At 55.7% G+C, this 14,717-nt stretch overlaps 2 protein-coding genes across 3 annotated transcripts in view; one reads left to right on the forward strand and one right to left on the reverse strand.

The window, feature by feature from the left end:
* Positions 1-14,717, forward strand: part of SSH3 (slingshot protein phosphatase 3) — a 58,305-nt gene that overhangs the window by 32,572 nt on the left and 11,016 nt on the right. The gene's annotated exons all lie outside the window — the stretch shown is intronic.
* On the reverse strand, positions 5,118-6,931 carry POLD4 (DNA polymerase delta 4, accessory subunit). Of its 2 annotated transcripts, none has more exons than XM_082409845.1 (4): positions 6,628-6,931; positions 6,301-6,390; positions 5,976-6,087; positions 5,118-5,616 (listed from the first exon to the last, which is right to left on the reverse strand). In XM_082409845.1, exons 1-4 carry the CDS (start codon positions 6,722-6,724, stop codon positions 5,592-5,594), a joined length of 324 nt encoding a protein of 107 aa, XP_082265971.1. In that variant the 5' UTR covers positions 6,725-6,931; the 3' UTR covers positions 5,118-5,591. The 2 variants fall into 2 exon arrangements, with proteins under 2 accessions (XP_082265971.1, XP_082265972.1); XM_082409846.1 differs by lacking the exon at positions 6,628-6,931 and adding an exon at positions 6,494-6,612.

Below are 14,717 nucleotides of genomic sequence, written 5' to 3' on the forward strand. Positions count from 1 at the left end.
CAGGAAGTCTGAGTTCCCAGAGTCCATCTTACACCCGTCTTGTGGCAGTGTTTAAAATTCTCTTATACATCTTTTCTGTCTCTCTCTCGCACTACAGTAAGCTCTTGAAACTTAGAGACCAGGGTTCTGATTTGCCTGTGCTGTGACCGGCACAAAGTTGTTTTCTAGATTAGGACTCAGGTGGATGAACTGGAGACCTATATGCCGAGAAAGCTAGCAATCATGTTGAGGATCCCCTAAGTCCTGGAGGTGGTGTTAACCCAAATTCGCTCAAGCTGGCACTGCTGTGGCTTCCATCTACTTCTAGACTAATTCAGAAATGTCTTCCTTTCCCTGTTTACTCGAGTTTCTTGGTAAATTAGCTCCTTAAGCCCTCACGCTACTAGTGAGTTTGTCAGAGTTTGAGGGTGGATAAATGTTGCCACACCTGAGTCAATAAAGAATGAATCAGTGTGCCCCTCTTTGATGGGTGTGGCATGGTAGATACTATGACAGCTGAGATGCCAGCGAGAATTACAAAACAAGGACAGAGGGAAGCAGGAAATGTGGGGACCGAATTAGGGTGAGCCATCCTGTACCTTTCCACCTCCTCCTAATGAGATCTTCCTTGACGTCTCGGCACCATCACACCAGCCACTACCACTTGTGAAGCTCTCAGGAACCTCCCAGACACTACATGGACTCTCCTGCCACTCTGACACTCTCCCCTCTTCTTTGCTGGTCTTCTTCCACCTTCTTCTAGAGAGAATTTTCCCAAGTGCCATCTTTGGTCCTATCTTTACACCCTCTCCCTGTCTCCCTTTCCTCTCTCAGAGAACTCATCCATGGTCATGGGCTCAAATGTCTGCTCCTGGCAGGTGATTCCCCTCTGTCCCCTGGATTCCACACTCGTCTCTGACCTTGCTGCTGGACTTCACCTCTGGGTTTCCATTGCCTACTAGATGTTTCCATTTGGATGTCCTGTCGTCATCTCAAACTAAACATGCATGAAATCAAGCCTGTCTTCCCCTCCCAGTTTCCATTTTTTTCTGCCCATGGCACCAGCATTCTCTCACCCACCCAAGCTCAAAACCTGAGTCATATTGGACGGCTCCTCCCCATCCTTCCTTCCCGAACGCAAGTCTTGCCAACTTCCTTTGCAACCTCTCGTATAGCTCTTTGTCCTTTGCATTGTCTGCTAATCTAGGTCTCAGCACCCATGTTTTGAATATTTTATAGCTTCCTACTTGGCCTTCCTGCCTGCAGTTTCTTCCCCGTCTAGTCTGGTCAGACAGATTCTCCAGAATGATTATTTTTATCCTGTCTCTCTCCTGCTCAAAAACCTTCAGGCACTCTCATCACCAGCGATGAGTCCAAACTCCTTTGTCTCAGGCTCAAGAACCTGTGTTTGTTCCGGCCACCTCACTCGTGTTATCCCACATGATATGAGTGCAGGCTCTGGAGCGGGACCCTGGGATCAAATCCTATTTATTCTCCTCAGTCACATGCTACGTGATCCTGGGCAAGTACTTAACCTCTCTGTGCCTGAATTTCCTCTCTAAATTGCTTTATAAAATGTTTATAATCGTTTCTAGGATTGCTGTGAGGATAAAAGGCACTTAGGACAGTGCTGGATACATAGCAAGCACCGAAACGCTAGCTTTGGGTTGCGCTGATTTTTGTAGAGCAAGTGCTGCAGTCTGCACACATCTCCCCTGGGCACACACACCCACCTCTCCTCACTGCCTTTGCTCAGTCCCTCAGTCTAGAATGTTTTTCTCTGTCTGCTGACTCTTACTCACCCTTCAAGGGCCACTGACCTCCCATTTCCTCCCAACACACGCTTGTTTGGTGCTTTCTGCAGTGCAGCTCAGCCTCGGCTGGGTGGTAGTGGGTGTGTCGCGGTATATGAAACCAGCCATAGGCCACACAGGAACGCATCTTCCTGGGGTTCATTTTACTTGGTAAATAAGTTCAGCCATTTTTACGTTACAGCAACTACTCCACACACGTCATGGAGTAGAATGCAAAATTGGCCAAAAAGAAAACACACAATTACTAAGAATATTCAGAGTGGCCCTGGTGGCGAGTGTGCATTCATTCTGCAGTGGAAAGGTCTAAGAAGCAGGGGCCTGGTGGGTTGAGGGGCCAGGCGTGATGAGGTAAGGCGGGGGCCATGCCAACGTGGCAGTCCTGTGCTCAGGGCCCTTGCAGTGAGGGTCCCTTCAACACTCTCTCCTTCCTGAGAACTCCGTGTCTATACCTTCCTACTTGCCCCACGGTAGCACTTGTAGTACATTGCTTTTTAACTTTCCACATGGGTGAGTCTTATCTCTTCGATGCCACCCTAAACACCTGGAGCGCAGGTGTGGGTGGGAATGTAGGTGTGGGGTAACACAGTGGGAAGACAGACCCGGGTGGGCCCCGGTGCTCACGGATGAAGCAGGGCACTTTCCCTCTCAGCCTGGGTTTCCTTATCTGTGAGAGTGGATAATACTCACCTAATGAGATTGTTCTGAGCAGTCAACTAGACAGTGTGAAGTGCAGCAGATGGCATGGGTTGGCGCTCAGTAAACATTAGATCCCTCCCAGCGTACCAGGCTGTCAGCAGACATCCGATTCTCGAATGTTCCCACCCCCAACCGTGTCCTCCTACCTGCATCTACTCCCATGTCCTCTGCCTCCCTTCCTGTCACAGTGGATGCTCCGGTCTAAGTCCACACTCTTCCTTGTGTCCTAGTCCTGGCCCTTCTCACCTCCACAGACTCCCTGTCGGATCGCCCTCCTCACCGGGTCATTATGCTGTACTATCACTCTACCTAAAACAAAAGACGAGACAGAACAACAAATCAAAACGGTTCCTTGATCCCACACCCTCTCTAGTGGCCACTCGTTTCTCTGCTCCCTTTACAGTGAAAGGCCTCTGGAAGGATCAGCATGCTCCCCGTTTCCACTTGCCCTGCCCTCCCTCTGAGCCCACTCCAGGCCCGCTCCCATCCCCATCACCCCGTGGGAGCTGCTCGTCTCCTGTGACCGCCACGTTGCCGAGTCCAGTGTGCTCTTCTTCTCAGGCTTCATTTTACCAGCCTCTCAGAAGCATCTGAGACTTTGACCCTCTGCCCAGGCTTCGCAGGCCCTACCCTCTCCTGACTTCTCTCCAGTCTGGCCCCTCCTCGGTCTCCCTGCTCAGGCCTTCTCCTCCCTTGCCTCTCAGCACAGAAGCCTCAGGGCTGTCCTCGGACCACTCCTCGCCTCTAACTGTACTCACTCAGGTAATCTCATCCCCACACACGGGTTTAAATGCCACGTAAAAGATGCCCCAATTTATATCTCAAACCCAGAGCTCTCCCTAGAATTCCAGACTTGCATGTCCACTGCCTACTCCCCAGCTTGGATGTGTCACAGACCTCAAATCTGAACTCTTAATTCCCCGCCCCACCCTCCCCTTCCCGCAATCTTTCCCATCTTAGTAATGGGAACTCTGCTCTTCCAGTTGCTCAAGCCAAACCTTTGGAGTTATCCTTGGCTCCTCTCTCTCTGAAACCCCACAGCCAACTGATCAGCAAGTCCTGTCAGTTAGTTCTCCCTTCAAAATACAGAAAGAAAAGAATCTGGCCACTTCTTACCACCTCCATCTCCCACGTGGAGCTAAATCACCATCACCTCTCACGAGGCCAACTCCAGTAGCCTCCTGAGTGGTTTCATTGCCTCTTCTTTCCCCAAACCCACAATCTGTTTTCTACCAACAGCCAAAGTAATGCTTTCAAGACGTAAGATTGATTGTCATTTATTGGCTTAAGACCACCAGTGTCTTCCTCTCTCACTCAGGATAAAATCCAGGTTCCTTGTCCCGGTCCGCAAAGCCCTGTGGGACCAACCTGCTACCTCTCTGGCCTCATTTGCCCCCCCCACTTCCTCGCTCCCTCTGCCCGGCCCCTGGCCTCCGTGCTGCCCCTGGACCGGGCTGGAAACACTCCTGCCTTGGGGAGGGTGTGCTTCTTGTCCCTTCGGCCTGCCCGATGCCACCCTGTCGGAGAGCCTCCCCTGACCAACCTCTTCAGCACGCTTGGCATGCTCTGACCTCTCACCCTAGTTTTGCCCAGCGCTTACCACCGCCTGACATAATATTTACGTGTCTGTTGTCGTCCATCTCCTCACCACTAACAGCCCAGAGGAGCTCTAGAGCCCAGCACACAGCAGGTGCTCAGCAGCTGGGCAGGGCCCACGGCAGAGACCGGAAGAGCCCAGTGCACACGGCCCCAGTCTCTGCGCCACCACATACCTGCTGCTGGCGCTTCTGGGCAACTTTGGACAACCGTCTAGGCTTCAGTTTCCCTCTCTGTAAAATCTACCATGAAGGATTTTTAGGAAATTTAGGGATAATACATTTTAAGTACTTGAGGCATGGTCAGTGCTCAATAAAATGGGGACTAAAAAGGCCACTTGATTGCCCTCTAGGCCTCTTCCCAAGGAGTTAATAGTTCTGTCTCTATCTGCCCCAGGATGGAGGGCTGATGCATCAAATGAAGTAACACCATTAAAAGGAGTACTGATTCCGTTCTCCACGTCATATGTCCCAGGGTCCCCTAAGCGCTGTTTCTGAATACGGCCAGTTCTCCTCCATCTCCAGGACTTTCCAGTTCCCTACCAAAGCTCCTCAGATGATGGCCATCTTTGAGCAGGTCCTGCAAGTTGAAACGCTCCCCCAACCCTGCTTTGGATCCAGGTGGCCCCCATGTGGGAAGTAGAGGTGCTTGCTGGGAATGTCTGTCTGTCTGGACCTTATGAGTCATGGGCCCCATGGATCCTGCTCTGACAAAGAATCCATTTTTGTGAGGTGGGCAGCCCTGGGCAGGCTAGGTGGTGGGTCCAGTGGGGTTTTCCTGGCTGGTAAGGGAAGGTGGCTAGAATAGTGTGCACCACCAGGGGGCACCAGAGGTTGCTCAGCGCTTGTGAGGACTGACCGTTGGTTTTTTTTTTAAAGGTGTCTCTCTTTCCTTCCTCTCAGGTCTAGGGTTAGGCAGTGGAAGAGGCACACGCACCTTGCAGGAAAGCACGGTGCTAGTTCTCTCCCACCTATCAACTTGCTGGGTGCTGCCCGTCCAAGCAGGGCCACATTAAGAGACTGGAGGTCAGGCTTCCAGGCTCAGAGTTCTTTATTGATAAGCACTAGTGAACCCCTTGCCCCGTGAGCTCAGCCAGTTCTGCCCTCAGATTCCCAGCCTGAGGTGCGGAGTGCATCTTTGCCTCTTCGGTCATCTGCCTTCTGCCCGAGTCTGGTTCTTCCCAAAGCGGTGCCTAACTTGCCACATCATCCCAAGGACCACAGTGTTCAGGTCAGGCATGTGGCAGGCTTCAGAAGGGTCATGGCCAGGTCCTCGTCCTCAGAGACCACTCTCCATGTAGGAGGTGCTTGGCTTCGGCTGTGTCGGTTCTCAGAGGGGGCACTGGGAGCCTGCTGGTTGGACCTCCAGATTCAGCCTCTTCCCTTCCCTGTGAACCTCTTTCCTGCCAAATGTTCTCCACAGCAGAGCTGAGCCAAGGGGCAGCAACTGGTTCTAGCTTGTGTCTGGAGGTTCTCAAGTAGCAGGCGGGAGGTCTTAGGTGGTGCTTCAGAGGGGATAGAGATGCCAGAGGCTGTGCGAGGGGGTGTAGGATGGAGGGAAAAACCCGCATCAGTTAAGTCCCTTGATCCGCTCTCACCAGCCCCAGCTCTTGGCCACGGCCTATGGTCCTTGGCCAAACTCTCAGTATTAAATAGTCCCTTGGGCCCTAGTGTACCCTTCCTCCACCATTAGCTCCGAGATAAGTATTAAGGCAAGCTTCTGCCTCCTGAGCCAAGCACCTTGTAGAACCTTCTTGCCTGCTCAGCGAGGAACCCCCCAAGGCTGCACCTATTTCTTCCTCAGGTCAGGACGGCCCCCATCCAGGGTCAGCAGGCTGGTGGTGCCTGGGGAAGTCCCTGGCTCCCCGGAGAGCCCCCGCCGGCCTCTGACCTGCACTGGAAGCGGGGATCACCGGGGTGGGTCTGCAGCACCTGCCGCACTTCTTGGGGAGGCTTCAAGCCCATCTGCTCTGCCCGATGCCAGCGCTGCAGCCGTGTGATCCCTGCGGGGGTGGAAAGAAGACAGTGGGGCCTCGTGGGGGGCAGGGAAGCGTCCAGGCTAGAGAGTGTGGGTGGAGGGGTGTGTCAGGACCTCCACACCCCTGGTCTCCAGAGACAGTGCTGAGAGGGTCAGGCAGGGGCTGGGGCTGTTGGGCGCCGAGTGGGTGGCAGGACTGGCTCCGGGATGTGCTCTCGGGGCCTGAGGGGGCTCTCACCTGTGCAGGGCCCATACTGCCAGGCCAGGTCAAACTGCCTCAGCAGCTCCATCTCCGCTTCATCCACGCTCAGGGGCTGGGGCTCTTCCCCTGCAATGACATGCTGTTCCTCAGGCCTGCCCAAGCCTGTGCCCTGCCGGGCTGGTCCCCTGCCCCTCGCCTCACAGCTGACCCACTGTTCCCCAGCCCTCACCGCCCCTTTGCCTCTGCTGTCCACTGCCAGGTCTGGTGTAGGAAGTAGAGGACATACTTCACTTCCCCTTCCATTGCCCACGTCCTCTCTTGTCCCTCACATCCACTCCTCCCGCCCTCCCACACCTCAGAGACCTAGCTCTGGTGCCAGCTCCCCCTTGCTGTGCCCAGCGGAGCCCTCCCTCCTCTTCACTACAGGGTAGGAGTCAGTGATGAGCCGTTTCCGGCCCATGGCGGCCACCCAGGCAGGCGGAGAAGGAGGCGACTGCCGGGAAGGAGAGACAGGCCAGCGGGCACGAGAGAGACAGCTGCAGAGAGAGAGAGAGTGAGAGAGGGCTGGGGCCAGAGAGCGAGCCTGGGGCCAGCGATGGGCAGACGGATGACCCAGACAAACAGAAAGGAAGTCCGAGGGTTCCAGGGAATGACGCCTCTCCCCCACCCCCACAAGCATGCAAACAGCAAAGACCTAAGCCAATGGGAGGCCTCCTCTGTGGGGCGGGGCTTAGCCCCAGCCAATGGCAGGTGGTGCAGATGGAGGGGGCGGGGCAGCTGATGCAGCTGCGTTCTGGGGGAGAAGGGGGTGAGGCTGGGGTGGGGGACCTGTCATGATATCCCCAGACTGCACCACCTCCTCCGGCCCCCCCCCCCCCACTGGTCTGCAGTGGGTCTCGGGGGACTTGCAGAGTGTTATCCTCAGCCTCTCACTTCCCGTTTTCCCTTCCTAGGCAAATGTTCTTTTCAGCCTCACTAATCCCCGTGGCCGGTGTGTAACTCCCCAGAGCCCAGCCGGAGACTTCCAATCCCGCCCCTTGGCCCGCCGAGCGTTGTGTGGGCAGGTCTGGAGGTCCGGAGAGAGTTTGGGCTCATCCCGACCCCTTCCCGGCTCCCACGCCCCCCACATCGGCCCCAGGAGACCTGCCCGGAGAAGCCCATGGGTTCTGAAAGCTGCGCCCAGAGACACTGCCCACTCTGAGTCCAGACGAGTGCTTGCCTCCTTGGCTCTCCTGGGGTCCTACAGCCTGCCCCTGCCCGTCCTCTAGTCAGGAAGATTCCACACCGCGCAGGAGGCCAGACAGAGTGCGTTTGGATCCCCAGTCCTTCATCAGTAAAATCCGCCCCAATGTGAGAGTATGAGCAAAAAATACCAACAATAAACCTAACACATATATGGCACTTACAGTGTGCCGAGTACTGTTCTAAGCACTTTCCCACATATTCACTCAACTGAAATAGACAGAAATGGTTCTTGAAAGTAGGAAGTACTGGAGACTTCCCTGGCGGTCCAGTGGTTAGGACTTGGTGCTTCCACTGAAGGGGGCGAGGGTTTGATCCCTGGTTCCGGGAATTAAGATCCCGCAAGCTGTGCGGTACAAGATAAAATGAGGAAGTAGGAAGTACTGATAGTCACAGGCAATGGTGGGGCCCCAGAAAACCATTGTCCCTCCGTGCTCCCCAGGAGCTCACAGGCTAAAGGGCAAGCAGATGGACACACAAATTGTCAGCGCAAGGATAAAATTCCTAACAAACAGGAAAAGGGGGAAGAGAGGGTCAGAAGTGGGTTGGACCTTGAGGCTGGCTTAGCACTGGAAGACCTCCTGGAGGAGGTGGGCTGCTGTAAACAGCGTCTCTCAATTCTCCACCCATGACCTTTGTCCCTTGGGCTCCTGTCATCGCTGAGTCACCCCTATACCCGCCTCCTCCTCACCAACTTCCTGGCGGCAGGCGAAAGCCCTGGCCAGGGGGAGTCTGGGAATCAGTGTGAGGCCCAGCCCAGCTCTGAGCGCCCTCCAGATAGCCCATGCAGTTCTTCCTTCCAGGGGTGCAAGGGCCTGCTCAGAGGCTTCTGCTTCCCCCTCTCGCACTGCTCTGGGGTCTGGGCGCTCTGCCTTAGGAGGACTGTGGGCACACGGGAGGAGAACGCCCTGGAGAGTAGACCACCGAAGAGGAGAAGCAGGAGGAGCGGGAGCCGGCCGTGTCTTCAGGGGCCTCCTCCCGCCCGGCTCTCCCCATCCCTTCCTGAAGGAGGGCGGAGTGGAGGAGTGAGAGCTCGTGGGCGCACTGCGCGGAGCTGGAGGGCCCTTCCCTGCCTTATTGTTTGGGCTGGGCCTGGTCTAATCCCCGCTTCTGCCTTCTGGACTAAGTGGGGCCCACGCTGAGGGAGACAGGGGCCCTGCTGCCGTGGGGAGGGAAGCAGGGAGGCCCTCTCCACCAGGCCTGGGAAGGGCTTCCGTGTGGGGTCCAGTCAGGCACAGAGCGCTCCAGGGAGGGATGGTGCCCAGCCTCTGTGGGACTGACCACCCCTCCCCAGAGGGCATGTCTGGAGGTGTGTGGCACCCAGCTCCTGCGCCCACAAAGCCCTGAGGGAGTAGGGAGCCATGGGTGGGGCAGACCCCTCCTCATTCCTGGTCCCTCCCACCCCTGAAAGCTGATAGCCGTGGGGCCCTGCCACCGCCCAGGGAGCGTGAAATGGGGTATGCCGCTGGGCGGCCACAGCGGCTCCTACTGCCGCCTGAGCTAGTCCCTCTCCTCTCTGGCACCCTGGCTTGCTCTCTGGGCACTGTCCGGGCCATCCCTGCCAGCTGCCCACAGCCCTGCCTGGCCCAGGCCCTGCTAGCCTCTCCCACCCAGCCTGGAAGATGTCTCCCTTGGCCTTCAGCTTGTCCCAGTTCAGGTCATCAGCTCAAGCGCAGGCACCCTAGGACTGGCTTTCTGGCCTGGAGTTGAGGGAACTCTCTGCAGGCAGCATCGCCCCCCTCGCCTGGTCGGACAGCAGTGGGATCAAGCCCCAAGGCTCGAAGGAGTAGGCACCCAGGGGTTTTGGAGCCATCTCTGTCCAGTTGGTATCCTTCCCTGACATGGCATCTGGAGTCCTAAGCTGTGCTGGCACAACTAGGCCAGACCTTGGCCTGCCCACCCTCAGGTCTTCTCCCTCTTTACTCCCCCAGCCCTGTCTGCCGCTGTTAACCTTCCTTCCCGGAACCCCTATCCCTATTCAGGCAATCTCCGGGCCTGTCCCCGGAACTGCTGTCCTGGGGCCTGCCTGTCAGTTCAGGCGTCAGGCTGGAAGCCCAGGCCAGAGGTCTGACCTGGCGGTTAAGTTCTCTCTCTCTCAGGAAACTTCCCGAGACCCAGGCGTAGGTTCCTTGTCAGCCCCGATCCCCAGAGGCTGGTGATGAGATGGGCAGGAGTGACCTTTGCACCTTGGCCTGGGAACACTCAAGGCCCTTGCCTCACGGCCAAGGCCAAAGTCTTGGGGAAACGCAAGAGAAAAGGAGAGAAAAGAACTGGAACAGGATCCCAGCACCTTCTTTAGGGCTGAGGCCCACCACTGACTGCTCCAAGGGGAAGGGGGATTAGACCTGGCTTAGCTCAGACAATGTGGCAGGATGGGGGGGGCCTCAGCACTGCGCACGCGCCCTAAGAGTCCCTTCCCTTCCCCCAGCTCACAGTGGGGCCCGTGGGGAGAGCCAGCTAGAGCTAGGAAGGTGGGGGCAGGTGGAGGGAGGGAAGCAGCTGCCTGGGGCCCAGCGGGCTGCGGGGCGTAGCCCGCTCTCCTTCCCTCTCCCTGCATCCCCCTTCCTCAGGCCCTGCCACCCAGCCTGAGCTGGAGATTCTGGGCACCAGACTCACATCCTTGGCCTTCACACACTCACACACCCTGAGCCCCATTCTCCACCCTGTGGGCCAAAATTCTTTCAGGCAGCTCCTCCTGGTCCCTCCTGACCCTCCCAGACACCCTCCTTCCTCCTGTTCCAGGTTCTCTGGCCTCATGGGCTTAAGGGGCGGGAGCCTGGTGGAAGGCAAAAGTTCCCCTAGGTCTGGGGTTTTTGCCGCTGGATGTCTCTTCTGCTCTGTCCCAAACACCCCACCCAAACCTCCTCCCATCACCTCCCCTTTCACCTTGGCCTTCCTGGCTCGAGGGAAATCCTAGGGAGATTTGAAAAGGGGCCCTTCTGGCCATTCCTAACCTTGGCCACCAGGTGTCAGACTTTGTCCAGCTGGGAGGAAGGTCCTACTTGGTTTCCACCCCATCAGGCTAGCCTTGGCGATCAGGACAAATTGGAGAGGGGCCTAGAGGTGACCTCTGAACTAGGAAGGCTGAGGGATGCTGAAGATTGGGGAAAGGGCCAGAGCTCTGGTTCTAAAGCTCACAGTTACTCCCTCAATGCCCCTACCCCCAGCCTACTGACAACGGCTTTGTCCGCTGCTGGGAAATTGGGGAACCAGGCTGAGTCAGGGAGCTCAAGAATTGAAGGAACAAAGGCAGGGACAGTTGTGGTTCCAGAGAATAAGGGGGAGCTAAGAGGGAGCCACCCATCAGAGCGCTCAGCCAGGCCTGGATCACTAGCCCTTGCCCTGTAGGTTAAGGGGAACAAGGGCCTCCCTTGGCCCTTCCCCACTTGGGGTGGCTATGGCAAGTGGGGAATGTGTGTGTGTGTGTGTGTGTGTGTGTGTGTGTGTGTGTGTGTGTGTGTGTGTGATGCGTGCTTCAATGAGTCTCCCACATACCAAGGGGGACCTAAGTCCTGGATATGGGTAGTCTTTGCAAAAGCAGGAAGCTGGCAAGGCATGACTACCCTCTTGCCATCCCGCAGCAGAGCCTCTACTCTATCCACTCCCCCACCCCAAAAGTTACCTCGCCCAAGTGACATTTCTCCATCTTGTATACATCCTCTCAAACACAGGTGTGTTTCCAGGCACCCAAGATGAGGATGAGATTTCTCCTCCACAGCACGCTATCTGGGGGTGACAGGGAGGAGGGCCTTCTCTCCTTCCCTCCCACTCTCCCTAACCTTCCTGGGAACAGAAGGCGTTCTAGAGATAATGCCCTTCCCCCGGTGCCTCTGCAGGGCCCTAGGTGTTGCAGGTTCTTAAATTGACCTCTGTGTACATGGGCCCCTGACTATAAGACCATACTTAAGAGGTGGAACCTAAGATAACCAATGAAAACTCATCACCTCTCCTGAAGCAGCTGTGGATGGAGAACAAATGACAAACCCATTCACAGAAAAGCTGATGAGCTGCCATTCATCAGGAGCTACATGCCTCGTGGTCCACAGCACTAAAACCCACAGGAAGGACTCACATCCCTGACCTCATCAGTAGGGAGCTGTTGGGGGAGAGTTCAAGAGCTCAACCCCTGAAATGCCCTTTCTGGCCGGGCTCCCATCTGCGTCCACCCCCTGCCCCCCACCCCTGCCACCGGTTCCCTCTACTCCCCGCCCTGTAAGCATACGCAGTGCCCGGCTCGCAGCCGCTCAGTGGGCAATCTCTAGCCCTCTAGAGTCTCTCGCCCTTTGATTCACTGCCATCCCTGCTTGCCTGTCCTCAGCCTCGGGCAATAGCCTCTCTTCACTCTGTCCCCACCTCTGGCTTGCTAGAAAATGTCAGGGAATGTCACAGTCATGCCAATGAGTCCATGACAGAGATGTGTTTGCTGATATCACTGGTGCCACATGGCTACCCAGCAACCCTTTTGATTCTCCTCTGTTTGTCCCTGATTCCATTCCCCTAACCTCTCAGTCCTTCTCCAGCCACCACCCCTCACACAGCAACACCATGTTCTGATCTCTTCCATTTAAAAACAACAACAGGGGACTTCCCTGGTGGCGCAGTGGTTAAGAATCCGCCTGCCAATGCAGAGGACACGGGTTCGAGCCCTGGTCTGGGAAGATCCCACATGCCGCGGAGCAACTAAGCCCATGTGCCACAACTACTGAGCCCGCAAGCCACAACTGCTGAAGCCCGCACACCTAGCGCCCGTGCTCCGCAACAAGAGAAGCCACCGCAATGAGAAGCCCGTGCACCACAACGAAGAGTAGCCCCCGATCTCTGCAACTAGAGAAAGCCCGCGCACAGCAATGAAGACCCAATGCAGCCAAAAATAAATAAATAAATAAATATAAATTTATAAAAACAGCAACAACAAACCAACCAAACAAAAAACCTTCCGTGATCCTGCTGCTGCCTCTAGATATTGGCTTTGCCACCAAACTCCGGAGGGAATAGATTTACCTTTCCGACTTTCTTCTCACCATCTCCATCTTTAATCTCACAATTCGGCGTCTCTCAGCTGCTCTCACCAAGGTGGCCTGTGACTTCCTGATTACCAGAGAGGTGGTAATCAGGGAGGAGACCCCCACCCCAGTCTCCTCTCTGCTCTCCTGGGACACCTGACACTGCGGGTCAGCTGCCTCCTTGAGACTCTCTTCTCTTGGCTTTTCACGCACTATTGTCTTGACACTCTTTAAATCTGTTTAAATCAAATTATCGAGTACATTGTCCTGTGCCCAGCATTGTGCTAAAATGCTGCAGGGATGCAAAGATGAATACATGGCGGAGGCTGCCCTCACGATGCTGCCTGCTTAAAAGGGAGGCAGACACAGCAGCCCTTGTCCTGCCCATCCTCCAAGAACGGCGTCAGGTCCCACACGGAAGCACTTACTGTGTCCTAGGCGCTGGGAGTACAGCGTGGTCTTCAGACGCCACTTCCTGCCCTATGGGGCCCACGGCCCAGCAGACCAGCAGGGCCCTCGCCCAACTGGATGCGATCACTCCCTCCTTCTTGACTTAAATAGTATTTTGCCTGCGTCTTTCTGCACTTAATCAAATTCTGCTTTGGATTCTAGCATTTGGCAGGGGGTGGAGATGGGGGGATGGGGGGGCTGGTCCCTCTTCCTGGATTTTGTTCAACACACTAATTGAACACCTTGTTTGGACTTAAGCTTGAGCCTGAGCTGGGTGCTGGACAGGGAGATGGGGAAGACTCAGAATCTGCCCCCAGGAAGCTCACAGTACGTAGCGTGGGACGTACCTTCCTTCTCCCTGTATCCCGTTTAGCCCCTTGCTAGGTGCCTCACAGTACAGCCTCTGGATGGAGACAGCCCAGAGGCCCTCTCTTTTCTATCTAGTTAGGCTGGCGGTGGGGCCTGCAGCTGCCCCTGGCCACACCTGGGCATCTGTCTCTGCCAGAAGAGTCTGGACCTCTCAGGGTGGACGTGTTCCCCCCAACTTGGGTCAGGTGACTCAGGGACTTTCGGCAGAGCCTGGCTTGCCCCGCCCACAAGCAGGTCCTGTCGCTCCTGCACCTACACTCCCAGCTCCCCCTCTTCTGGTGGCTCTGCACTTGTCACTATCTCCCGGTGCACATCACGTGAGCATGCTTTTGTTTCTTATCGGCTCAGGTAAGCTCGCTCTCTTCCCAGAGAGATTGCAGGCTCTGTAAGGGCAGAAGCCAAGTCAGGCCTTGGACTTCTTTCCTTAGGCTCTCCGACACCAGTTAGCACGGTGCTGGGCAGGTAATTAGGTCTTTAAAATATTTGTCAACTGATTGACATCACCATCGTTTGTTACTTCCTTCGCTTAGGGCACTGTCTCCAGGAGGTCCTGGTAAAATATCCCCGTATTACCTGGGAGCAATTAGCCCATTGATCTACCCAGTGGCTCTTCACTAGAGCGTCCTGACACGCCAGACATCAGTCATCTGTGATTACTGATTGCCGCTGCCTCAGCCAAGCATCTTACCTTCATTGTTTCTCTTACCCTTTCCAACATTCTTATAAAGGTATTGATTATTCCCATTTTACAGATGGGGAAACTGGAGAATAGAGAGCTTTAAATCATTTGTTCAAGGTCACTCAGCTGGTAGGTTATGGACCTGGGATTCGATCTTAGGTCATCCCTCAAACAGCATCTGTCCCATTTGCTTGCAGTCCAATATGAGTTTCTCTCTCTCCCCCTAATTGGCTGTTTTATGTTGGAGAGAAAAGTGTAGAGTCACAGCTGAGACTTGATACTTGGCCTCAGTCTGTCGGCCTCCCTGGGAGATGAAGGGTATTGAGAAGGTGAGGGTCACTGCTGAGGGAATCCGACAGCCGGCCACAGGTGGGGGTCCTGGGGAAGCTGAGGGCTAAATGCGCGGGGCTCGGAGAGAGCACCGGAGGGCAGACAGACAGCTGTGCAGGGGGACAGACCCGTAAGACCACTAAAGTCAGCCGGAGGAGTAAGGTAGACGAGCAAAGGCTGGGAGGAGGAAGGTAAGCGACAGACAGATATTTGGGAGAACTAGAGGAGGGGGTAGGTGGAGGGGCAGGAGCGGAGTCTGCTGTGCGCATGTCTTCCTGGTGGACACAGGGGAGAGAGCCTCTTCCCCAGCTCTTGGCATCTCCTGAGCTAACCCTTGGGCTTCCGGCCCTCCACCAGCAGGTGTGGCGGGGTGGGGGGTG

The sequence above is a fragment of the Balaenoptera physalus genome (genome assembly GCF_965194825.1).
Source record: "Balaenoptera physalus genome assembly, chromosome: 10".
NCBI classification, from domain to species: Eukaryota; Metazoa; Chordata; class Mammalia; order Artiodactyla; family Balaenopteridae; genus Balaenoptera; species Balaenoptera physalus.

What these genes read in the sequence shown, in the direction of transcription:
- POLD4 (XM_082409845.1), bottom strand. Translation starts at nt 6,724, where the DNA reads ATGGGCCGGAAACGGCTCATCACTGACTCCTACCCTGTAGTGAAGAGG. An exon ending in GGAGCTGGCACCAGAGCTAG is followed by an intron (nt 6,391 to 6,627) that starts GTCTCTGAGGTG and finishes ATGTCATTGCAG; the next exon opens with GGGAAGAGCCCCAGCCCCTG. An exon ending in GATCCCCGCTTCCAGTGCAG is followed by an intron (nt 5,617 to 5,975) that starts GTCAGAGGCCGG and finishes CCCCTCGCACAG; the next exon opens with CCTCTGGCATCTCTATCCCC.